This window comes from Palaemon carinicauda, chromosome 1 (assembly GCF_036898095.1).
Source record: "Palaemon carinicauda isolate YSFRI2023 chromosome 1, ASM3689809v2, whole genome shotgun sequence".
In the NCBI taxonomy this organism is placed as follows: domain Eukaryota; kingdom Metazoa; phylum Arthropoda; class Malacostraca; order Decapoda; family Palaemonidae; genus Palaemon; species Palaemon carinicauda.
In genome coordinates, this window is record NC_090725.1 from 134437816 (window position 1) to 134464879 (window position 27064).

General features: G+C 47.0%; 1 protein-coding gene across 1 annotated transcript in view; it reads right to left on the bottom strand.

Moving 5' to 3' along the window:
- The window catches only part of LOC137651769 (uncharacterized), a 314564-nt gene extending 288649 nt beyond the window's left edge, over positions 1-25915 (bottom strand). The window contains exon 1 of the mRNA XM_068384993.1: positions 25759-25915. Within this exon, the coding sequence (XP_068241094.1) occupies positions 25759-25766 (8 nt within the window). The 5' untranslated portion in view covers positions 25767-25915. The remainder of the gene's footprint in view (positions 1-25758) is intronic.
- Between the last annotated feature and the right edge of the window lie 1149 nt (positions 25916-27064).

Consider the following 27064-nt stretch of genomic DNA (forward strand, 5'->3'; position numbering starts at 1 on the left):
TCGTCAAAATCCCTTTTCTGGGTCGAACCTGTGGCGCCCGGTGAAAATGTACCAGAGAATGCCTTCCAAGCCCAACAATAACTACTAATTTAATAAGGGGAGAGAAACAACACCATGTAAAGAAAATCATATATAATTAAGGTAAGTAGGCATAAAATATAAACTAGCCACAGGGCATAGTGAGAGTAAGGATAAACAAACATGATAACAAGGAAACCTCTGAGTATCAGAGGAAAACATGCAACAAAACTGACATGGCTAAGAATATCCCAACTTTATAACAACGGAAAACAATAATAGTTACAATCATATTAACCTAATATGTAATACACTTAGGGCTAACGAACCACCAAGGAAGCGGCGTCGTGGTGCGAGTGGCGGGTAGGAGGGAGAAGAGAAGAGATGGATGAAAGGAAGAACAAAAGATCAATGGGGAGAGATAAGGCTCCCAGCTGCAACCGTTGGGTATTTAAGAGCCTGTAAGTTCTTTAGATAATGGCGTTTGAAGACCATAGGAGATTTCCAACCCGTGTACTTCTTAAGGTTATCAAAGTCCATATTCTGGAAATAGTTGATGGAGGTAGCTATCGATCGGATATCATGAGCATGGGGAAATGATCCCGGATTGGCTTGTTTAATGAAGTATAGGATCTGTTGCCTAATGCCACGTATGGAAATGGTACCTCCTTGTTCTCTGATAAACAAGGGGCCAGACGATCGGGTAGCAGTCCTGGCTAAAAAGGCCCTGAGAGTGGTGACCGGACATAGAGAAGTATCTTGGAGAAGAGGAATAATCTTCCAAGGGGACCACCTATTTTGGGGGTCCTCGTTCTTAGCTAGGAACGCCCTGTCTGGTGAAAGAAGTACCTCACCTGAAGGGAGGAAATCCATGTTCTCTGAGCTTCGTGAGAGAGCTGCTAGTTCTGAGATTCTGGAACCCGAGGCCAAAGCTGTTAGAAATAAAGTCTTCCTAAGAAGAGTGATATAAGAGCAGGATTCGTTGTCCGTGTCGGAGGCCAGTTTGAGGACATCATTTAGAGACCAAGAGACCTTTTGAGGACGAACCGAAGGTCGAAGCCTAGCACATGCTTTTGGAATAGATGAGAAATAAGACTCCGCCAGGTTAATGTTAAACCCAACCAGGAAGACTTTCCTCAGAGCTGACTTAATGGTGGTTATAGTGCTAGCTGCTAGGCCTTTGTCAAAAATGGACCTAAAGAAGGAGATGGCTAAATTAGGAGTCATAACCGAATGGTCTGAAGTCCTTAAGAAATCCGCTAGTTTCTTAACCGCCGAATCATATTGGCGAATCGTTGAGTCCCTTTTGTCTGATTCTATAAAGAGGACATTATCTGGGTCGATGTTTGCGTCCCTACGTGCCGCAAACTTCATGAAATCCACAAAGTTAGGGTTTTGGCTATCCTTGAGGAATCTGACACAGTCCGTGTTTGGACCACCTGGGTCAGTTTGGGGAATGGGATCCGGAAGGGACGGAGTTTCAACTCGAGGAGGAGAGGAAACCAACTGCTCTTTGGCCAGTGAGGTGCCACTATAGCTACTGCCCCGTTGAAGGAGCGGAGTTTGTGCAAGACTTTCAGTAGAAGATTCACTGGAGGGAATAAGAAGATCTTCTGCCAATGGTTCCAATCCAGGGTTAATGCGTCCATGGCATAAGCCTGAGGGTCCAGGTTCGGTGTCACATAACATGGGAGTTTGTGATTGAGTCGGGTCGCGAATAGATCTACCTGGAGACCTGGAACCAGCCTGAGTATCCACCGGAAGGAGTGCATGTCCAGGGACCACTCCGATTCCAGTGGGCTCGTCCTGGATAATGCGTCTGCTATCACATTCTGGACTCCTGCTAGGTGAGTTGCTGACAGGAACCAGTCTTTGTCGGCTGCCAAGGTGAAGATAGTGACCAGGATCTGATTCAGGTTGGGTGATTTGGACCCCCCCCTGTTGAGGCAGTGGACTACGGCCGTGCTGTCTGAGACTACTCTGATGTGGGTCGACCTCGGAGGGGAGATTCTCTTCAGGGTCAAGAACACCGCCATGGCTTCGAGAACATTGATATGGAACTGTCTCATGGCGGGTGACCAAGAGCCCTGAAACATCTGATGTTGGGAGTAACCCCCCCAACCACTCAGAGACGCGTCGGTATGAATTGTCACTTGTGGAGAGGGGAACTGTAGAGGAACCGACTTGGAGAGGTTCCTCCGATCGGACCATGGTTGTAGTCTCATTTTCAAGACAGAGGGGATCTTCGAGGTCTTGTCTCTTAAAGATATTGTCGCCCTCTTTCTCCAAACTCGATTGATGTCTTTGAGTTTGGCTTTTAATAGGAGATCGGTCAGTGAGGCAAACTGGAGTAGGCCGAGGACTCGTTCTAAAGCTCTTCTGGACACCTGTTTGTGTTTGAGAAAGTTCCTGACCTTGGAAGCTATCTCCCTCACCTTCTTGGGAGGAAGGGAGAGCTTGTGCTTTGAGAGGTCCCAACGGATGCCTAACCATTCGAAGAGGCTTGATGGTTGTAGGCGGGACTTCCGGAGGTTGACTTGGAAGCCCAGTTTGGTGAGAAAATGGAGTACCTTCGACGTAGCTCTTCTGCATTCCTGGTGCGACTGGGCCCAAATGAGCCAATCGTCCAGATAGGCGACGATTTGTATCCCTTGGTATCTGAGTTGCTCGAGCACCGTCTCCCCCAGTTTCGTGAATACCCTGGGGGCAATGCTGAGACCGAAGGGCATGACTTTGAATGCGAAGGCTCTCTTGCCGAGACGGAAGCCTAGGTAAGGAGAGAAGTTTCGAGCTACTGGGACATGATAATAGGCGTCGGTAAGATCGATAGAGGTGGTGACGGCCCCACGGGGAAGTAAGGTCCATACCTGAGAGATAGTCAGCATACGGAACTTGTCGCAAAGGATGTAAGAGTTGAGCTTCGACAAGTCCAGAACTACCCTCAATGCCGACGAGTCTTTCTTCGGGACTGTAAACAGGCGGCCTTGGAATTTCAGGGATCGAACCCGCTTGATTGCTCTCTTCTTGAGTAACTCCGCAGTGTACTCTTCCAGGATGGGAGTGGGTCTCTGGAAGAAGGACACCGGTGGAGGAGGGGATCCCTGTGACCATTTCCAACCCAAGCCCCTTGATATTATGCTGTGAGCCCATGGACTGAAGGTCCAATGATCCCGGAAGTGATAAAGTCTCCCTCCTACCGGCATCACATCATTGGGAGGGAGTGAACTTAAGGCCCCTCCCTCCACGGGAACCCCTTGCTCTAGGCCCGCCGCGTTGGCGGAACTGTCCTCTACCTCTGGAACTCCCTCTTTGGTATCCACGAAAGGAACCGGAGGGTTCGTAGGCAGGGTTGTATGCAGGTGAGGGCATCCAAGAGGGGTTGGGCTGTGTACCAGGGGGAGCAGCGAGGTAGACTACCTGCTGAGGAGGCGCCTGTTGTCGAGAAGTCGAGGCCGCGGAAGGCTGTGGGGACGAGGTACCCCGGGCCGCTTTGTAAGGACTAAACCTCTGCTTCTTCTTGAAGAACGTGTGTCTCTGGGGTTCGAACCTCTTTTTGGCTGAGAGACCCCACCTTACCTGCAAATTCTGGTTTGCCCTCGCTGCGTCCTGAAGAACCTTATCCACCTCGGTCTGAGGGAAGAGGGTCTTACCCCAGCAGGAGGAAGCTATCAGTCTGTTCGGCTCATGCCTGATGGTGGCCTCCGACAGAACGAACTTCCTGCAACTAACCCGAGCTGACCAGAAGTCATGGAGATCTATTTGGTAGGATAGCAGCTGGTTCTTTGTGGCGACTCTGAACAGCGTTTCCTCTGGGTAAAGAGATGCAAGGGACTCCATGGAGGTGATGGATTGGAGGGACCTAGCAAGTCTAGTACGGGTCTCGAACTCAGTTTTGAGAAGACTCTCTATTAATCTGGGAAGCTTCTCAGAGAAAAGAGTAGAGGCACAGTCCGGGTCTAGTTTCCCCACAGTGAAGGTAGAGGCCGCAGCATCCCAGGCTGCCGAGGAACCCGGAATAAGCAAAGAGGTGGGGTCCGTCTCCTTGAGAGCCGGCATGGAAGAGCCTTCTTTGATGGCCTGTATAGTCAGCTCTGTGACTTTGTCTATGAGCGGCAAAGAGATGGAGGCTGCTGTCGTAAAAATAGTGTAGGAACCTTTGTGAGGGGTGAGCTTGGAGTTAATACAACCCCACTCTGATAGTGTTCTGGCCCAGATAGCCTGGGCCTGCCCTTTTGGAAATATGACCGTTTCCTTCGGTACCTTGTCCATACGGACCAATGCATGTTCCTTTAACCGTACAAAACCATTGAACGGGAATGCTAGGCCCGGGGGATAGAACTCCAGGTCCTCTAGAGGGCGGGTGCCCATGCCCTCCAGAGTTAGGGAGCCATCTACGAATGGAGCATGCAAAGCAAACCGCCAAGGATTGTTTTTATCGAAGGGCGGCAGCTTCGATGCGTCTGGGGCAGAAGGGGGAGGAAACTGAGTTCCGGCGCGGATCAGAGTAGCCATCATATCCTTAATCTCTGTTATTGCACCAGAGTGATGTTGAACTTGATCCCTGACCAATCCTTTGATCAGTTGGATGGGGAGGAGATCAGCCCAGGGTACCTGAAAGTCACCCGTTGGTTTTTTCTTGGATTTGGTAGACTTAGACTTCTTAGGAGTAGTGGTTTTACGAGGAGCAATATGAATATCAGGAGCTGTCGAGGGTCCGGGGACCGGTGACGTTGATACTGGCAAAGCTGAAGTCTTATAAGTTCGAAGTGGCTTCACCTTGGGTCGTACGGAGGCAGAGGGATCCCGAGGAGAAGCCTTAGAGTTATCAAAACCTAGAAAGGAAGAGGTAGGAGAGGGAGTAGGAGAGAAAAGGGTTTCCACCAACTCGGCACCACTTACCTGCTCGTCCCTGGGTTCTACGTCTATATCCAGACCCGCCATGTCCATCGGTACGAGGGTTTCGTCCTCCACGGAAATGGTAGCCCTGACTTCTTCAATTAAAGGGGCAGCAAGGTCAGGAGAGACTGCAGCAGTAGTCGAGCCTGGGAAGAGACGGGAGGCCATATCCCCATCGAGGAGATAGGGTGCGCCAGACGGGGCATTCCTGCCAAAGCCCGACACCCACGGACGAAGAGTAGCCCTTGCTGACCGAAGAGAGACATCATCAGCCTGTAAGATTTGCAGTGATTAGTGATGGAGGAGGGGGTTTGCCCTCCCAAATATACTGTGTATATCATATTCATGTCTATATTAGTGTCTGCCAACGAGAAATAAAGAACAAAGGGAAAACCCACTTACATCATCATTCAGCAGAACTGACGACAACTCGTAACAGAACGAGCACAAATCCGGGAACCACACTGGGTATTGGGCCTGTCCCGGTTCCTGGATAAAGGGAATGGAGCAGTGAGCATGAGACCGGCAGAGGTCATGCCCAACGGGGTCGCTGAACGAGGCAGAGCATCCTTCAGCAGTACAACGGGCCTTCTGTAAAAGAAAGGAGACATGAGTCTGGTGTTGCTTGAAACTCTGATAAGGGATAAAAAACCTATTATTTTAGAGTTCTGGCACTCACTGAATTACCTAAGCACCCATATTGCATTGACCAAACAACTGACTATTAACTTTAAGTTGATACCGCCCCATACCATTGTTGGCACTTTAATATTCAATTGTCTGTATATTTGTAATGCACCCAATGTCTGTTAATGACATAAGGATAATAAGCTTAAAGCAATCCGCCGACCTCCAAGGGTCGGGGAAGCAGTGACATGCCCTTAAAATAAATATAAACACCAGCCTTAGCTAAAGGCAAGGCAAATATAAGTGTGAAGTGTATGGGCGACCTCCGGTGAAGCCGGAGCTCCGGTGAGGCCGGAGCGTAATGAAATGTCCTGAATAAAGGAGCCTTAGCTAATTAGCTAAGGCAACTTTAAGTGTGAAGTGTTTGGGCGACCTCCGGTGACGCCGGAGGATAATGAGATGCCCTGAATAATTCAATTGTGGCTAATAATTCAATTGTGAAAGATAAAAAGCTAAGCCGCAGCTAAAGACTAAAGCTTAGATTATAGTAAAGCGTATTTACGATCTCCGGTGAGGCCGGAGGGAGAAGAAAGGTCCTGAATAATTATTGTGAATAACAAACACAGTTGTAATAACAAAGGCTATTGTGGATATGGCCGTGGCCTGAGACCGAAGTAAGGGCCACCGGAGGGTCGTATCTAAACGATATGAAGCCCGTCCCATGTAGTAAACAATATAAATATAACAATAGAACGAAAGTTATTGAGAATCCCTCATGGCGGAGTATAACTCAAGGCGGAGTGGAAAACGTTCATAACTACTCCCGAGCCGTAACGGGGAGAGGACGAAACACGGACCAAAATAACGCTAACAATTGAAAAGTCACGAAAAATAAATAACTCGTAAGTTATCATCCACCCAGAGGGGGAGAGGTGAGGGAGGGAGAACCCGCTGAACGCACAAAACGGAAAACGGGAAATCCGCTCCCCCACCGGAGCTAAGAAAGAAAACGAGAGAAAGGGGTAACTCGTGACTGCGAACAGAAAACGGGGACTCCAAGCTCTCGCTCTCTTAAACACAAAAACAGGACTAAAAAACACACAACACTATTATAAACGTATAAAATAAACCTGTACATCCATAAAACACTACGATCGAAGAATAGCAACTGCTAAAACTTAAAATAAATAGCACAGTCGAGTGACGAACGCCTCGGAGGGGCGGGCACTAAACAAATACAAAGCTAAATCGCTATCTCGTTCGTAGGCTGGACTTACTAGCAAAAAGTACCATGAGTATAAATACACAAAAAAAAAATAAAAATAAAAATAATAACGGTTCTGAAGGCATAAGGCCAGGGACTTAACCAAGAACCTAAGTGACAGAGTACTAAACGGGCAGACAAAGATGAATTCCCAAACAGTGAACAAACAATGGCCGCCATGAAAGGCCAGACGGGAATAACAAAACAGACTATACTGGATATAAAACAAAAGCCCGGTACAATAAAATACTGTCAAAACAAACTATGGTACTTAACATTGGAATGTGTGAAGATGGAGCTTCAGACATGACAAAATAAATCCACGATTGATAAAAAAGACCGAGAGCACAACAAAACAATTCAACACTTTGTATTCCAAAAAGAAGGATGATGTTCAGATGGCGCTCGCGTCGTGGCGTGGGTGGTGCGGCGATGGGGGTGTGTCTAGGGCCTCTGTATCGGCCCATCCCTTTGACGAAGGAATTAACTAAATGGAAGACAACCTGTGAATAGTGGATTTCACGCGCCTTTGCTTTATACACGACACCCAAAAGGTGCTCGCGCGAGGGTTGTAACCTCAGCATTCCATGCTTTTATCTTTCTCTGGTATAATTGGAAGGTTTTATCAGAAAAGATATACAAGAAGGACTTTTCACCGGGCGCCACAGGTTCGACCCAGAAAAGGGTAGTTTGTCAACAGTACTATGTACAAGGGAAGGTTTTAAAAGTCTGAATATACATGTTAATTAAATACGTAAATATGGTGTCCCTACTTCGCGGATTTTCAGCTATCGCGGCCGGGTTTGGAACCTATCTACCGCGATAAACGAGGGTTCACTATATATATATTACAAGTCTAAGAAAAAGTAAAAAGACAAAAAGCATTAATGGTTGTCAAAGAGTCGAGAGTGAAAGCGGACACGTCCGATCACCACCCGAGCCAAAGTAAAAGTGAGCTCAGCACACAGGTGTGTGAGGGGGGAGGGGTAGCAAGCTACCCCTCCCTACCCCCCGCTAACTAGCGATGGGGGTAGTAAACCCTCGTTAAAATTCTAATGGCTCGTCTTTTCAGCTACGCCGAAAGTAATACCCATATTAAATAGCGTGGTTTGTATTTCAGTTACAGAACAGTTTTTTTTTCTTTACAAATATATATTTTTTTGCTTGATTTTATGAATACAGCATTTCATTTCAGAACCTTTCACCATGATGTCCTGTTCTCTGCCACTGTTCTTTAATCTTTCTCATAAGTTATTTATCATAATTTTTCTCTCCCACACTGTATTCTGTTGTCCAATTTAAAAAATTAATAAATGTTCCCTTTCACCTAATGTTCTGACCCTTACTTGAACTTGAAGCTATCTAACCTTAAATTCAAGCTATTCACATAGGCTGCTCATTTTTTCCCAGGAATGAATCAACATTCATCTTACATGTTAATCCAGCTAGCCCAAGGAAATGGAATTTAAGAAGAAAGTGAGATTCTAGCTGGGTCCCCTTGCCCAGAATAAATCAAGGGATGGTGCCCAGTTCATCCTTGAATGTTTGCCTTTTACCCAGAATTTTGGGTATTCCACCGTTGTATATTTGTTGTGTAGTGAACGCTGGGTTATGGTCGGCATTCGGACACTAGGCATTTCGGGTGCTACCTCTGGCCACAGTCCGCAAACCACTACATCGGCGCGAAGAGAGGTTTCCTCCATTGGTGTGATGGGGGAAAGTCTCTCCTCGCGTGATTCCCTTGGAGACGGGAAATCTTCGTCTGAAAGGGAAGGAGAGGCAGTCCGAGGAATACACTAGAAGAAATTTGCCTCGAAGGTCTGCGTGGAGTCAGCTTCACCCTCGGGGAAGTGACCGTGTCTAGAACTCCTCTTTTTCTCTTCAGTGGGGTAGAGGAAGCCATGGTTCCGTGTCCTAATTCAGAGAGGACAGGCTTGAAAGCCTGAGTTACGTCTCTGATCAGGACACCGAACCAGGGCTGTTAGCTGACAGATGCACTATCAGACACCCCTTGAAGGGAAAGGGACTGAAGGATCCCTGGGAGGAGTCACTGGAATAGGTGGGTTCGCCTGTGGTAGCTTTGGGATCCTGAACCCCTCTGGAAGTTTCCCTTCTCCCACAATGCGCGGTGGTATGCGCTTGCGAGGAGGGGAATGAGGCGATGGCGATCTTGCTGGATGTTGTTCTTTGTGATGCGTAGGCTCGCGTGAGGGAGGATATTGACGCTCGCCGGAGGGAGAATAATGGCGCTCGCACGAGGGAGAATATCGAGGCTCACGCGTGGGAGACTGGTGGCGTGCACTCGCGGGAGAATATTCGCGAGCGCAGGCGGGCGCGCAGAAGAATCACGATGTGCGCACGGGAGTGTTCGCGCGCATCAGTAACAGCCGTAGGGCATGCGCACGCAGGAGAATGTCCCATAGCGCGCAGTAGATTCATGCTGGGCGCGTGGGAGAATGTTGGCGGGCATCCCTAGGAGAGGGTTGGCGAGCGTGCGCATGGCCCACGTGTATATCCTTGTGGATGCGTGCCGGAGAAGGCTGGTGCGCAGGTGAGCGCTGGAGCGTTGGTAAGGGATGGTGCGCGGGTGAAGGCAGCATGGCTGATTTGTCTGTAGGCATGCTATCAGGAGAAAGTTAGCGCGCAGGTTTTACCTGGAGCGTAGGATGGTGCGCAGCATGGCGCGCAGGAGAGTATATTGTAGGGCGCGTATGCGCACGTGCAGGAGAATGTTGGCGCGGGAGAGCGCTGCTGCGCAGGAGAACGATGGCACGCAGATAATTTGCGCTCAGGAGAATGTTGGCCCGTAGGAGATCGTTGGCGCGTAAGCGCAGGGCACGTAGGCGCAGCGTGCGCAGGGCGTGCAGGCGAGCCCTGGTGCGCAGGAGATCGTTGGCGCAAGAGATCGTTGGCGCATGAGGGCTCGTATGGCACGTGATGGAGCTATGCTCTTGTTGGAGCGTATGCGCATGTTGGCACGTACGCTCTTGACGATGCCCTGTGTTAGGGTGAGAAGGAAGATCAGCGCGCTGTAGTGATGGGGCCTGACGAGCTACTGATGAGCGCTTGTCAGGTTTGGTGGGCGCGTAGCACGTAGATTGTTGGCGCGCAATAGCACGTTCAGGTGGAGCCTTGTTAGGCCCATGCAGGAATGGCGACGGCAGGTCTGTCGGGTGGAAGGGGGTTTTCTTGATGAACTTGTTCAATGCCGAGAGGTCGATGACTGGCCTCCAACCTCCTGTTGCCTTCTCCACCAGAAAGAGTCTGCTGTAGAAGCCCGGTGACGGCTCGTGCACGGGTTATAGGGCTCCTTTGATCAGCATAGCATCCACTTCTGCTTGTAGCGCTGCTTTCCTCTCCGAGTCCTTGGGCGCCAGCCACTCCGCCCGATGTTCGGGGATCAACGGGGGCGGCTCTGACAGGAGGGGAATCCTGCATCCCTCCCTGAGAACTGTCACCGTCCACGGGTCCGCTCCGTTGTCCCGCTATGCTTGCTAATAATGTTTGAGGCATCCCCCCACCTGAGGGGTGGGAATGTGTAGGAGGCCTCTCTCCCTATCTCCTTCTAGGGAGACAGTTGGAACGGCCTCTCCTTGACCCTGAGAATTTGGGCCTAAAGGCGGCTTGAGGTTGGGCCCCACTCCTCCTGGAGGGCCAAGGAGATTGGTGCCAGGAAGAGGCGGAAGCCTCCTGCCTAGCCGGAGGCGTAGGTGGGTAGGCCCCGTCTGCAGAAGGTCTTCTCACAGGGGGTTGTCTTGGTAACTGCTGTCTGGGCTCGGCCGTACCCTTCATTTTGCTGACCCTCTCCACCGTCTCGACCACTTCTTGAAGAGGAAACACCGTTTCACACCAGACGGGAGAATTCCTCAGGAACTCTGCTTCTCGCTCGGGAAGCCTACGGGATAACCTCTTCAGTACAGTGTCCCTTCATACTCAGGACCCAGTTAGCCGTCTGAGTAAGGGACTGAAAAGTAAGAAATTTCATAGCCTTAGCCCCCGAGCAGATTAATTCTTGCAGAAGAGCCTGGTTGTCAGGGACTGACAGGTCGTGCAAAAGCTGAAAGCCTGCCAACATACAGGCCCACCAGTCCAGCCAAGAGGTGGCATTAACTGTGTCTTGTGAGGTGTCCTCCATCATGGCGGCCTCCGCTTGGAGGAGAAGACCACCGGTGCGTTTAGACTGCGCTCGTCCGCGTTGCCCTGGTTCAGGGTAGTGACCGCTTCCTCCAATGTCAGGCACATAGAATTTCTTCTGGGTCTTGAGACTCGGTAGGAGCTTGAAGGAATGCTGTGTCCTAAACGAATTCTTCGGGCCTGACACGAAACGGTTCACATGCTCCATTCCCAGGGCAACATCGGGTGCTAACGGTAGGGTCAGGGATGGTTTCTGCTCGACGGGATTGACAACCATCCTGCCCAGACCTGAGAGCCAAGCTTGTTCCGCTGCTAGCCGAGGCTCGTTTAACCTATGGTGCCGTCGGATGAGCGCTAACACCTTACAATAACACGAGACCTCGTCCGGAGAGCACTCGCCTGAGCCCACAAGCTTGTCCACGATCTGCACCTCCGCGTCGGAGGTTTCATCAAACACGGAGGGATCTGTGGGCGCGGAGGATCCCTCCCCTCCTCGTTGGGTGATGGAGCAATTGCCTCCGTCACGGCTAGAGCCGCCGGAGCGGAGGTAGCCGTCATGGGTCTAACCAGCGGGAGTTCCCGACACACGGGTGGAGCCGCTGACTTACTAGGTCGGGGCAACTGAAAGTGTGCCAACGGCTGCACCCGACGAGCGGGCGGAGCCAAAGAGACACTGTGCAAGGGTACGGAATTGGCTCCAGCAGCCACCGAGGCAGGCACTGGAGCGGCAACCTTCTTGCTAGATTCCCAATGGTGTCGGAATACGGTGATAAACCTCTTCCTCGATGAAGACTTCTTCCTGTACCTCCTCCTCGAGGACTTCGACCTCTTCTTGGCCAGGCTGACGTGGGAGCTTGGTCTCCTCCTCCTGGAACGCTTCCTCTTCCTCCTGGAGTCCCGTCCACTGGAACTGTCTGATGGCTAGGAACTGTAGGAAGAGTAGTTGTCCGAAGAATACGAGCTTGCCGAGTCGTCCGTTTTGATTACAAGCTTCTAGGGGGTCCTTGGTCTGGAAATTGGGGTCGAGGGCTCCATGAAGTCCGGCGGAAGCGTAGCTGATGGCGCCGGGGGTGAGCGGATGACGGGTCGAGAGGCGAACCACCCGTCGAATTCCTCCTCCTGCCTCATGGGGGACCTGAAGGGAGTCCTAGGTGTTGTCCACACGATGGAGTCGGGGTCCGACGCGCACGTGGGTCACCTTTCTTTGTTCTGACCACCCCCGGAACCCGCTGAACCTGAAAAACACTGCTCGGGCATGGGGGTAGGCACTGATTCGGGCTTCCCCCACACCGGGTCTTCACCTAAGACGGGTCCTGCGGGCACCAGGCCTTCGTCCACTAAACACACTTCCGCTACACTAGCAGACCCCCCACTCGTCTGCAAAGGCCTCTTATCAACAGATTCCCCGACATCAGACTCACGGGGAACGGCAATGGGCCGTTTCCCCGAAACGGACTTACCTCGTCCCCTACTCTGGGTAGGGGAAGGTGAAGGAGAACCTCTCTCTGACTGGGCTGAGGCCGACGTTAGTGGCGAAGCAAGGCCCGTCTTCTTCAGAGATCTCTTGGATGCCTTCTTTTTCTTTTTAGCGAACAAGGTCCATTGCAGCTCCGGCCAAAACTCGCACTCAGGGCACGTGGAGGTCGAGGAACACTTATTCCCCCAACATGAGGAGCACAAGGTGTGCGGGTCGACCTCGGGCCCCGAGAGCCATGCTCCGCAAGACTTACCAGCTTGGGGCCTGGGACAGCGACGCTGGGATTCCATGGTGAAAAGCGACCACACAAGCGACACAAGAACAAAAGGGACAAGCTAACAAGCGCAGCCTCACGCGCTGACCCGGGGTCGCCCGGGGTGAGTATCCTTTCGCCCCGGAGCGCCCCGACAAGGTAACGGAGAGAGGGGGAACTACGCAAAATTCTTGGTCGGTGATTAAGGAGATCCCAGATCCTCCTAAGAAAGTAGTTCGAGGTAAGTACTCCGTGTTGGAACAGAGAAATTAGTTAGAATAGTGCGCCTGAGCGTCCCCTCAAGCAAGAGAACTAACCCAAGATAGTGGAAGACCATGGTAGAGGCTATGGCACTACCCAACTCAGGTGTATGAGGACAAAGGAGAACCTGTATAAAGAATAGGCCAGACTATTCGGTCTACGTGTAGGCAATAGGAAAATTAACCGTAACCAGAGAGAAGGATCAAATGTAGTACTCTCTGGCTAGTCAAAGGACCCCATAATTCTCTAGCGGTAGTATCTCTGTTGTTCTGTATTTTTTCATATATTTTCCCATTGTTTTCATTTACGGTATATATGTCTTTCTGCAGAAATTATTCTAGTTTTCTAATTAGAGCAGTTTGTTGCTAGTTTATTAAAGGATCATGTTAATAAGTTGACAGACCTGTCAATCCCTGGGGTCCGGGGAAAAAATAATTGAAATAAAAGGGGTCCTTGGTAGTGAAAAGTTTGGGAACTACTGGTCTAAGATATCCTCTATAGCATTTTAAACACCTCTTTCTCCAGTAAGAGGTCTTTCTGGGATCCCTTCATATAAAGCAACAGAATCAGAGTCTGAGTTAGTGGAGGGCACTAGCTCATAATGGGATAAAGTACTTCTACTGATCAGGCATCCACCTCGACGAACTGCCACTTCGTCCAACATCTTTGCAGGCGTCCCTCCACCATAGCTAAGTTAGGGGACAGGCCTTGCCTAACAGTTAAAAGGATATCCTCTGCAATAAAAGGGAGCTATCTCTTAAAGGAGGAATTATTATTGGGCTGTGGTACCTGTTAGAGAGGAGATGGTCTGGGGGCTTGGCGAGGAGTTTGAAAACGTGAAACTGCAGCCCTTATTAAGAAAGAAGACTGGCTGGTTTTCTCTCACTTTTCCACCACTACTGTTACTTCCGCAGAGGAAGTGTAGGAAGGTCTATAATGTTGGAGTTTCTTATGTAAAGAGCATCCCTCTGTGTCATTTGTTAAGTACATTTGGCAAGTACTGCATCTCTTCTCTTATGGATGCAGGTACCACAAATGGAAGCTATCTGGAGAAGAACGTAAGTAACAATGCTTCATACTGTTTTCTAACCTCAGCATCACTAAGGGCCTCTAAAATGGTTAAAAATGATACGGCTCCTGATCAGTGGTTTAGCCAGGGGTATACTTGGAAGGCTGCCGCGACTACAAATTCTGCATTCCACAGCTCAGGAGCTGAAAATAAGGATGGAAAATGTGGAAGTTTTTCACCCCATGTTCTTGGAGTCCAAGTAGGGTATGCCCCTGAGTTCACAAATTTTCTTTGCCTTGATAAAGTAGGGGGAGGCATTTTTGAGGATTGACTCGACCTCAGTGAATTCTCTGAATTAGACACTTTATTCAGCAATTCTAGTGTCTTTTACCTGATTTGACGATGGTACATCAAAGTTGGAGCACATACTCAAACGATCTGGAAAATCTTGTTCATAGTACAATGCCTACTTGAAAGTTAAAAACTTGGCGGTTAACCAAGCGCACATATACGCCAAATCAAGTCCATAATTTTACAAAAAGTGGAAGGCCTCTCCAGGACCTGTTGTTGGACTTCTGAGGGGGGGAGAACCCCCAGAAACATCCACTGCTGTCTCTGTAATTTACTCAGGAGTCCTTAATCATAATCGTAGTCTGATCGGGATCTCTAGCACTCTCATGTACTACAGGAGTACTTGGTTCTTGTATTTGGATAGGTCTTGAATTCTTCACTCTACCTGAAATATCTTTCCTTTCTCATCTAGTTCCTGAAGAACGAGATGAAGCAACCGGCCCGGAACAAGGAGAATTCTGATCAAATTGAAGGAGAGAGTTATGGGCATATTGTGAGCTAGAAGGGAGAGACGGTTTCCTGTAATTCTCTGAGCTAATGACCTGTAGGGAAAAAAAGGATCGATCTGATGAATCCCACCGAGAACGTCTATGCTGTATCTCTTTGACGAATAATATGGCAGGGAGTCTGACCTCCTCCTCTCTGTCATATAATAAGGTGGGGAGTCTTACCTATGTCTCTTATGTAAAGAACCATCTTGAAAATCCATGGTCGGTGTGACACAAGGATATGGCAGGTATGATTCCACTGATCGTTTCCTCTCAAAACTCTGTGCTTATCTGGGCTTTGGCTTACAATTGCCCATAGCTACTTTATCTGATATAGAGACAACAAACAGCAGTATTTAACATGGTATTTCCCTTTCTAGATGGATCTCAAAGGGTATAGGTTAGCTTCATAAAGGATGGAAAACCTTGTATCTCGCTTAGAAGCGAGGTGGGATGGCGGAGCAGAGCGTCAGTAGGTGTGCAAATATGTTTGCACATTCCCTAACTGATGCATATAAAGAATATGCTTGCCTGTACCTAAACCCGAACATGGGACTCGTCTGTGAGCCTGTGGGTGCAGAGGTAACAAAACACCTGCACTATGATGATAAAAGTCCAGGTCTGTATATCCTGGTGAACTTTACCTGAAAAATCTGAAAAAGTGGTCTTACTTGCAGAGAAGCTGGTTGCTTTCTTTTGAGGGAAAGACTTACCTTTTGGACCTCTAAGAGTTAAAGGAAGGTCAGAATCATTGTGAGTGCGAATAGAATAGTAAGCTCCTAACAAAGCTGCTTTTGTACCTGCTGAAATAGGCTGATCTGTCCACCTTTCAGTGTGGTGTTTGCTTAGTAAATTTAGGTGATGCTTTTAAAATTTTTGCAGGAAGTGTTCTTCCATCGTGGAGGAAAAAACTCCCTATATTGTAAAATTTGAAACAAAAATACAATCTCCAAAGTTAATAATTTTTGTGGGGGGAAATGATCTGTTAAGTTTCATATTAGATGGAGAGACCAACATAATTTGTAATGTCTCTTGCTCTGGTTGTAAAAGAGCTTTAACAAAGGATCTAAATCCCTATGTAAGACATCTGGTTCATTAATCATAACAGATGATAACACAACAACAAAATCATACACAAAATGGCCTTCTCCCTGGGGTATTGGATTTACTGGAAACTCCAATAAGGATAGATCTGAAAGAGAAAGGTCAGGATGGATGGCTTCCGTTTCTTGCTTTCAGCAGAGAAGGGGAGTGATCCCTCTTAGCCGCCTTCTTCCAATAACTATAGTATTTCTCCCACTGAGAGGGTAGCCAATCCCTACAAAATTCACATGTAGAGGTAAAGGAACATCCCTTACCATAAAACACGGGAGACAAAGGATGGGAATCTACCTCCATTCGGCTCATGAAGATGCCACAAAGACTACCTTGAAGACCAGGACAGGTTCTCATATTCCCTTGAGAAACACTTATAATCACAAATAAACAGAGTAAAGAAAAAGCACAAAGCAAAGTGCAACATAGACAGCAGTTGAAGTAACATCTGATTGGAACAGCAATCAGGAGTAAGGTGGTGCAAGTCACGCTGACCCACCCGCTCATAATCTATGTGGGTGGCATGCCAGCAACAATACAATGTTACCAGAATCCCGCAACTTCCTTAATTCTGGTCGTACCCAAATAGCAATGGAGAAAATCCTTTTAAATGATGATGGTTTATATTTCACGTAAGAGCAAACAATCATTTAAGTAAAAGCAGGAAAGATTGCTAATACAGTTCATGTACAGCAGTTATTGAGATAACAGAGAAGTAAATCTGTACTGTGCTGCAGCCAAAATCCAAATGAGTGTTTAGTGGCCTGTCGGGTGAGCAGGACTTAATTGCCACATGCCAGCAACTACTGTACTACCACCTTGTTAATAGTTTTAACAGCCATTTTTCCAGCTTCCATAAAAATCATACTCCTATTAAAGGATGCTGGTTTGTATTTGGGTAGAGAAAAGAAAAAAAACCTTTCTTATACCAAAAGAAAAACTTGAAGGTAATTGCTTTAAAATACACAAATGCAGCTCCATACTGACCCAACATGATGGAAAGCGAACAAAGTACTACTATTCGAAATTTTTTATGAGCAAACAGGAATTTGTGCCCCGAGGTAATTTTTCGGATCTATAAGGTGGCCCAGGCTTTATCAACACAAATATTATAATGACAGGTTCCTCACCTAGCCTTAATTATAAATATAAAATTAGTAATAATTGTACATTTGGATGCGTCCCAAGCATCAACACTTAATCCTGGTATGTAAATAGTTGGGTCTTTATATAACTTTGGTCCAAACATGCATGCATTGTGTTTTTTCAGGCATCTTTTAAAGCAGTTCAGCTGAATAGCATAAAGGGGCACAGAAAGTGTGAGAGAAAGTAAAGGAGGTCAATGTATGTAGTTTTCTTATTAAGAAGTTTTCCAGGCAGTACCCATATAGCTATTGTTGCTCATGTGAAAGAAAAAAAGATTCCTGGAATAACTACACACAAAGCTTTCGAGCGCAGCTCAACATATACCACTTGCCAGAACATAGGAACAGTGATGAAATATTAATTTTGCATGTGCAATGAGCCACAGTAGAGCAAAACCCATCAGAACTGTAGCCAAGATCAAGGACCAATAACGTTCGGTATTGTCAACTCACATTATTACCCATGCTGTAAATCGCCTATGTCCATCGCACGTGTACTACCCATCACTTTCTGACGATTATTGACTAGTAATATCCTAATTTTATATCCCTTTACGTAACTTTACACTATTTATTTCGGTTCAATTATAAAATGGTGCAATATCAGCTGGACATTGCAACATGCATAATTGAATAGATCTTTGCACATACACTATTTTGAATCCCATATACTACTGGTGGAAATATCTATTAATGAAGTAACAGATTTTAATAAAATATACCAGTTTTGCTTCTTTTGTCGTCATAGCACATATAGGAGTCTTTTTCCACCCGGTAGTTCAGAAAACCACTGATAGGTGGTGCTTCTGCCTTAAGTTACCTGTTTGAACAGAATAAAGGGCCAAGCGTTTTATTTTTCAAACATGTTATTTTTATTAATAAAATAAATTTTTGAATATACTTACCCGATAATCATGTAGCTGTCAACTCCGTTGCCCGACAGAATTCTATGGAGGGATACGCCAGCTATCACAATACTAGAAGGGGGTGTACTTACCAGCGCCACCTGTGGCCAGGTACTCAATCATTTGTTGTTGACACCTCCTCAATTATTCCTCGGTCCACTGGTTCTCTCTGGGGAGGAAAGGGAGGGTCGATTAAATCATGATTATCGGGTAAGTATATTCAAAAATTTATTTTATTAATAAAAATAACATTTTTCAATATTAAACTTACCCGATAATCATGTAGCTGATTCACACCCAGGGAGGTGGGTGAAAACCAGTGTACATGATTAAAGGATAGCTAAGTATCCCATATTTCATATAACAGTTATCTCAAATAACAATGAAATAATAAGTACCTGGTAAGGAAGTCGAATAGAACCGTTACTCTGCCTTTTATTTAAAGTTCGTCTTCCTTACTGAGCGCAGCGTTCCTCTTGGAGGCTGAATCAACCCAAAGGTGCCAAAGTACAAGGGGTTGCAACCCTACTAAAGGACCTCTACCAAACCTTTAACCCAGGCGCTTCTCAAGAATGAATAGACCACCCGCCAAATCCAAGGATGCGGAAGGCTTCTTAGCCTACCGTAACAACCATAAAAACAACAATAAAAGTATTCAAGAGAAAGGTTAAAAAGGTTATGGGATTAAGGGAATGTAGTGGCTGAGCCCTCACCTACTACTGCACTCGCTGCTACGAATGGTCCCAGGGTGTAGCAGTTCTCGTAAAGAGACTGGACATCTTTCAGATAAAATGATGCAAACACTGACTTGCTCCTCCAATAGGTTGCATCCATAATGCTCTGCAGAGAACGGTTTTTATTAAAGGCCAACGAAGTAGCTACAGCTCTTACTTCGTGGGTCCTTACCTTCAGCAATGCAAGGTCTTCCTCCTTTAAGTGAGAATGTGCTTCTCTGATCAGAAGCCTTATATAGTACGAAAGCCCATTCTTGGACATGGGTCTCGAGGGTTTCTTGATGGCACACCATAAGGCTTCTGACTGTCCTCGAATAGGTTTAGACCTCTTCAGATAATATTTGAGAGCTCTGACAGGGCAAAGAACTCTCTCTAGTTCGTTACCTACCATGTTGGAGAGGCTAGGTATTTCGAACGATCTAGGCCAAGGACGTGAAGGAAGCTCGTTCTTTGCTAGGAATCCAAGCTGAAAAGAACATGTAGCAGATTCGGTTGTGAAACCAATGTTCTTGCTGAAGGCATGAACCTCACTGACTCTCTTAGCTGTTGCAAGGCAAACGAGAAAAGCAGTCTTGAGGGTAAGATCCTTGAAGGAAGCTGACTGGAGAGGTTCGAACCTAGATGTCATAAGGAACCTTAAGACCACGTCTAGATTCCAGCCTGGAGTGGAAAGACGACGTTCTTTAGACGTCTCAAAAGACCTGAGAATGTCTTGAAGGTCCTTGTTGGAAGACAGGTCCAAACCCCTGTGGCGGAGAACTGAGGCCAACATGCTCCTATATCCCTTAATCGTAGGTGTTGAAAGGGATCTCTCATTCCTAAGATGAAGAAGGAAGTCAGCTATTTGGATCACAGAGGTATTGGTAGAGGATATTGAATTGGCTCTACACCAGCTTCGGAAGACCTCCCACTTAGACTGGTAGACTCTACGAGTGGAAATTCTTCTAGCTCTGGCAATCGCACTGGCTGCCTCCTTCGAAAAGCCTCTAGCTCTAGCGAATCTTTCGACAGTCTGAAGGCAGTCAGTCGAAGAGCGTGGAGGTTTGGGTGCAACCTGTCTACGTGTGGTTGACGTAGAAGGTCCACTCTTAGAGGTAGAGTCCTGGGGAAGTCGACTAGCCATTGAAGTACCTCTGTGTACCATTCTCTTGCAGGCCAAAGGGGAGCAACCAGCGTCAGCCGTGTCCCTTCGTGCGAGACGAATTTCTGCAGAACTTTGTTTATAATCTTGAACGGAGGGAATGCGTACAGGTCGAGATGGGACCAGTTCAGAAGAAAAGCATCCACATGAACCGCTGCAGGGTCTGGAACAGGGGAACAATAAAGCGGAAGTCTCTTGGTGATGGAGGTGGCAAACAGATCTATGGTAGGTTGACCCCACAAGGTCCAAAGTCTGTTGCACACACTCTTGTGGAGGGTCCATTCCGTGGGAATGACCTGATTCCTTCTGCTGAGGCGATCCGCTGAAACATTCATATCGCCTTGGATGAACCTCGTGACCAGTGTGAGGTTTAGACCTCTTGACCAAATGAGGAGGTCCCTTGCGATCTCGTAAAGGCTCCTCGAATGGGTCCCTCCTTGCTTGGAGATGTAAGCCAAGGCTGTGGTGTTGTCTGAATTCACCTCCACCACTTTGCCTAGCAGGAGGGACTTGAAGTTCAACAGGGCAAGATGAACTGCTAACAGTTCCTTGCAGTTGATGTGGAGTAATCCTTGTTCCTTGTTCCATACTCCTGAGCATTCCCGTCCGTCCAAGGTCGCACCCCAGCCCGAGTCCGATGCATCCGAGAAGAGATGAAGATGGGGGGTCTGGATGGCCAATGATAGACCCTCCTTGAGAAGGAGATTGTGCTTCCACCACAGGAGAGTGGTCTTCATCTCTTGGTTGATAGGGATAGAGACTGCTTCTAGAGTCGAGCCCTTGTCCCAATGAGCCGCAAGATGGAATTGAAGAGGGCGGAGGTGGAGTCTCCCTAGCTCGACAAACAGGGCCAGTGATGAGAGGGTCCCTGTGAGACTCATCCACTGTCTCACTGAGCAATTGCTCCTCTTCAGCATGCTCATGATGCACTCTAGGGCTTGGTTTATCCTGGGGGCCGATGGAAAAGCCCGAAAATCCCGACTCTGAATCTCCATTCCCAGGTACACAATGGATTGGGAGGGAATGAGTTGAGATTTCTCTATATTGACTAATAGACCTAGGTCTCTGATTAGATCTAAAGTCCAAGAGAGGTTCTCCAGACAACGACGACTCGTGGAGGCTCTCAACAGCCAGTCGTCTAGGTAGAGGGAGGCTCTGATGTTCGATAAGTGCAGGAATTTCGCTACATTCCTCATCAGATGAGTAAAGACCATAGGAGCTGTGCTTAGGCCAAAACACAGGGCTTGGAACTGATAGACAACCTTTCCGAAAACGAATCTCAGGAAAGGTTGGGAGTCTGGATGAATGGGAACGTGAAAGTATGCATCTTTCAAGTCCAACGAGACCATCCAGTCCTCCTGTCTGACCGCTGCTAAGACCGACTTGGTCGTCTCCATTGTGAACGTCTGCTTGGTGACATACTCGTTGAGAGAGCTGACGTCCAGCACCGGTCTCCAACCTCCTGTCTTCTTGGCCACAAGAAAGAGACGGTTGTAGAAGCCCGGGGATTGATGGTCCCGGACTATAACCACTGCCTTCTTCTGCACAAGTAGCGACACCTCCTGTTGCAATGCTAGCCTCTTGTCCTCTTCTTTGTAGTTGGGAGAGAGGTTGATGGGCGATGTGGTCAGAGGTGGTTTGAGGCAGAATGGAATCCTGTAACCGTACCTCAGCCAACTGACAGACTGTGCGTCTGCACCTCTCTTCTCCCAGGCTCGCCAGAAGATTTTGAGTCTGGCTCCTACTGTTGTCTGGAGAATCTGAGAGTCAGTTCTTTCCCTTAGATGTCCTGGGTCCTTTCCTAGACTTGCTCCTGTGAGAGTCTGGACGGGAGCTTCCTCGGCTGGGGGCTCTACCACGAAAGGGCGGTATGAACCTCGTAGCCGGGGTATCAGCCACTGGGGAGCGATAAGTCTTGGGGACAGAGGTGGTAACCTTAGACTTACGAGCCGATGAGGCTACAAGATCGTGCGTGTCCTTCTGTATCAGGGCAGCCGACAAGTCCTTAACTAGCTCCTCGGGAAAGAGGAACTTTGAGAGTGGAGCAAAAAGGAGTTGTGACCGTTGGCACGGTGTAATGCTGGCGGAGAGAAAGGTACACAGTTGTTCCCTTTTCTTCAACACCCCTGATACAAATAACGACGCTAGCTCACCCGATCCATCTCTGATGGCCTTATCCATGCAGGACATAATTAGCATGGCAGAATCTTTGTCCGCAGGAGAGGTTTTCTTGCTGAGGGCTCCCAGGCACCAGTCGAGAAAGTTGAACATTTCGAAAGCTCTGAACAACCCTTTCAGAAGATGATCCAGGTCTGAGAAGGTCCAACAAACCTTCGAGCGTCTCATCGCAGTCCTCCGAGGCGAGTCCACCAGACTTGAGAAGTCAGCCTGGGCAGAGGCAGGTACTCCCAAGCCTGGTGCTTCCCCTGTGGCATACCAAACGCAACCTTTCGAAGCGAGCTTCGTTGGAGGGAATATGAAGGAAGTCTTGCCAAGGTGTTGTTTAGACTGAAGCCACTCCCCTAAGATCCTTAAAGCCCTCTTGGAGGATCTAGCTAGGACAAGCTTAGTATAGTTGGACTTAGCTTGTTGTACGCCCAGCGAAAACTCAGATGGAGGAGAGCGGGGAATAGCAGAGACGAAGTGGTCTGGGTAAATCTCCCTGAGTAGAGCCAAGACCTTTCGAAAATCAATAGACAATGGAGAAAGCTTAGACTCTTCCACGTCTGATGAGGGATCAAGGTGTGCCTCCTCATCATCCGACACTTCATCAGCAGAGGGTAGCGAAGCAATAGGACCAGAATGCTGAACCGCAGAGTCAGAACGGGTAGGAACAATAACAGAGGTTTCCTCATCCTGAGGGAAAACTTGAGGCTCAGACTGCATAGGCTGAACAACAGACGAAGCAGAAGGCAGGCGCATGGGTGAAGGAGGTTGACTCCTAGCAAGAGTTGAACCCAAGGATTGCACAAGCTGAGCGGAGGACGGAGGCGGAGTAGTCCGTTCCTGTTCCTGTGAGATGAGTGGAGCATGAAGAGGTTGAGGCTGCGCAGAACAAGGTAAAGTTCTCGCAAGCTGAGGCTCCTGAGGCGCAAGTCCAGGGTGTAGAGGAGCTTGCCTAGAGGAGGGTTGAGCTCGCTGCAGCGATGGTTGAGCAGACAGACTCACGGGGGGGAGAGGTTGTTGTACCCCAACCGAGAGTTGCACCACTGGTGGAGCAGCAAGGGGAGGCGGAGGAAGAGTGGAATAACTCTCCTGATCCCAAAGCAAGGGTTGCCTTAAAGAAGGCTGAGGCTGAACAACACTGGGAACAGCAAACTCCGAAAGTGGCTCAACATCGTACGCCTGGCAGATGGTGCTGCGACCAGGCGGAGCAGGTGCAGGCTGGGCGAGCACAGGCGGAGCGAGAACAGGTGGAGGGAGTGTAGGCGGAGGAGGAGGTGCAACACTCTCAGCCCGACACTCACGCATCAAGTCCGAAAGCTGAGCTTGCATGGACTGAAGCAGGGTCCACTTGGGGTCGGCAGAAACGATAACAGACTGAGGTAAAGTCACAGTCGGGCTCTGTATAGGCAGAACCTTACTCCTCTTGGGCGGAGTACAGTCGACCGATGACTGAGGCGAGTCAGAGCTGAGCCAATGACTGCAACCTGGCTGAGCACTCGCTGACTGAACTCTACGTTTAAGCGGTCTCGAGACCTGAGACCAACGTTTCTTCCCTGCATGTTGATCAGCGGACGAGAAGACGGGCTCAATCGTCTGCAGGTGGGAGTGACGGTCTAAGGAAGACACGCCCGCAACCACCGAGGATAATTCTGTGCGCCTAACAAGGCCTGTCGAACCCTTAAGCCCTTCGACATTGCTTCTCCCCTGGGCATGGGAGCTTGCAAGAGGTCCCGGACTGGGAGGACGACTGGCTCGCACAGAAAAATCCTCACGCACCACACTGGCACCACTAGCACTTGGCACTGCACCGACACTAGCACTCGTCACAGCACTGGCACTATATCCACCCACTGCACTCTTGACCTTCAGTTCTTTAACCTCGGCCATCAGAGACTTATGGTCACTTACCACTGATTCTACTTTATCTCCTAAAGCCTGAATAGCACGCAAAACAACTGACATATCAGGCGGAGGGCACACAGTAGGTTCGGGGGTAGCCACTACAGGGGTAGGAAAAGGTAGGGGATCATGAGGTGAGGAAAACATAGAAGAGTGAGAAGAACTTCTCCTAACTCTACCTCTCTCTAACTTAGATGAATATTTTAAAAGACGGACAAATTCCAATTCCGAAAGTCCGGCGCACTCCTCACATCGATTTTCTAATAGACAGGGCCTGTCCCTACAGTCAGAACAAGCGGTGTGAGGATCTACCGAGGCCTTCGGAATACGCCTATTGCAAGACCTACATCGTCTATGGGAGGGGGCTTGCGAAACGTCAGACATCTTGTTTCAAAGAGTTAGCCAAAGGGTGATCCAAAAACAAGCAAAAATTCATTAACCGTTAACCAGTATTATATAAAAGCTATCTAGCTAATATAAAAAGGATTCCAGTAAAGCGACAGCCGTTAATCTAAGAGAATACTTCACCAAATATCCATGAATAAACTCGAAGACCATAAGCGTATCCCAGAACGTCTAGCCGGAAGCACGACAGAGGAATAATTGAGGAGGTGTCAACAACAAATGATTGAGTACCTGGCCACAGGTGGCGCTGGTAAGTACACCCCCTTCTAGTATTGTGATAGCTGGCGTATCCCTCCATAGAATTCTGTCGGGCAACGGAGTTGACAGCTACATGATTATCGGGTAAGTTTAATATTGAAAATTCTTTTTTTTCAAACTTCTTTGTTATTTATTTGCAATATTGGAATATGAGATATAATCATAGCTCTTATTTTATTGATCATGTAAATAATAAAAGGTTAGGGTAGAAACTGTGTTTGATATATTTAGTCTGTTCATTGGAAATGGAAGCCAAATCCTTGTTCAAACAGAAGCTGGATCGTAAAGCTAGAACTCGCCCCTTCAAGTTTGTACTATAAATGATAATTAACACCAAAATACTTGTCCACGGGGATGCCGCTCGTAGCGAAACAAAGTCTGCTTGCCAGAACATATGAGGGAGCCTTTGTAGTTTGTTGGGACAGAGTGAAAAACCACATTTAACAGACACAAGAACATCACTTAACTGAATGTTTCCTACCTAACCTAACCTTACCTTACTTTACCTAACCTAATGTTCTCCACCTAACCTAACCTAGGAGCCGTATCCTTAGACTGCCGTACTCTTATCTTACCCTGTCCCAACAAACTACATTCACCCCGCTCACTTAAATAATGAGTTATTTGTAATACAATGAACACAACACGACTCCTCCAATAAAAATAGGATGAAAACCCCATTTTCTCTGCATCCGGAAGTCATGGCAAACAAAGCTCCAGTGTTTTGACTAAGGAGGTTAAAGGACAGTGTTTCCTTGCTGTAACTCGGTTTTAATTATTGAAACCTTATTTATTACGATGATTGGTGGAAACAGTTTTAAAAAGTTCATCTATATATTAACACAATTAGACAAGTTCACTATATTCTAAGGTGTTTCGAATGTAATTGATGACAATACCTATGGCAAAGTCATGGCTTTCCAGTTATGGTAGTCTACCACCATAACTCAAAAACTATGAATTTCCCCAAAAAATCATTATCAACATTCATATGGCATTAACACCCCAACTCCCAAAAAACTATTAAAATCCGACACCAATGGATCTTATAAATGTTAAAAAATCATAAAAAAGCGTCTAAATAACCATATTTCACAGTAGTTATAAGAAACGGTGCAGGAATCTATATTTACCAAATAGTGACAGTAATTCTTAAAGATATGAGGTTTTGGACTATAACAAGTAAGACTTAATAGTAATGAGTATTGCATTTATCAACTCAACATACTTACTTAATCATTGTTACATCCAAAGGAGTAATGCAATGCCGAAGAGTAACAACCTAATTCTACTCCATTTAAGGTGCTAAACAATTTTCGACAGATTTTCCTTTACATTCAACCAATTGAACTGAGCCTTGAAAAGTGACAGATGACGTATTGTGACGTCATTCATTCTTCTCTGAGTTTACTCTTCGGATTTTAAAGATTCTGATATCAATTGTTTCTGGTTTCTGGTTCCTAATAATTGCTCCCTCCACAAAATAAGTTTGTGGGCATTTTATCGCATTATAGATACCAGGTGCAAAGCTTCTAAGTTTATATTTATTATTGTGATTAGGCTGTACATACTTAATTTACCTGTAATATAATTAGATTAGAAATTAAATTCTTAATCTTTACGTTTATCTCATTCTACCTTGAAATCAGCTAGGATAAAACCTTTGCTATCATCAGTTTTGGCAACCTATTGTGGTCAGTTTGGACTTTTTAAACTCTCCTTTCATACGCATTGCCCTTCTTATGTATGCAACCAGATCCCTGCTCGGATTTCGCAACATATCTACGCTTATATCTAGTTTTATCAACTGTCCTAATTTTGGCCATGAAAATAAGTGTACTTTGGTATCTTCATCTTTGCATAGGCCACACACCATCTGTGTATCTTCCCTTGAAATTTGGTTTTAGATTGTGCATAATTAATCTTGCCTTCATTGCAAGGATTGTCTTATCCAGGTCCATTTCTCTGATACAAGGCTGTGGGTCATTTCCTTCTATGAACCTTATTTTTGTCTCCCCTTTCTTCTTCTCTTCAATAGTTTCCTCTATCTTTTTCCATAATTCGTTTCTTAGTTTCTTTCAGGGTCCTATTCCCCCCAATTTCTTATTTCTTCAATTCCAATCTGAGGCTCGAAGTCAATTCTTCAAATAATGGAAATGGAAATTAGACCAACATATTAATTTGACTGTGTATGGTAACTTTACCATACTAGACTGTAGATAATATTTTATAAGCCGCATTTTCTGGGCTTCGAAAAGTCTTAAAGATATTTCAAGCAATATTTTCATGACAATGTTTCATCATAACAGTAATGTTTAAGGATCCGTTAGTATAAACTCTGGGAGTTATACTTAATTAATTTGAAGACTGCTAATTTGGTTCTACTATGGGAGGTAAAGCTTCAAAAATATCTTATGTGGCAGTATTTTGCCATATCAACAGTTTGTAAGGAGACTTTAAAGACTCAAAATTAATATTTATAAGACAATCATTAGCCTGCACTATATAAGACAGAAATTTGGCCTCTTAAGAGGAAAG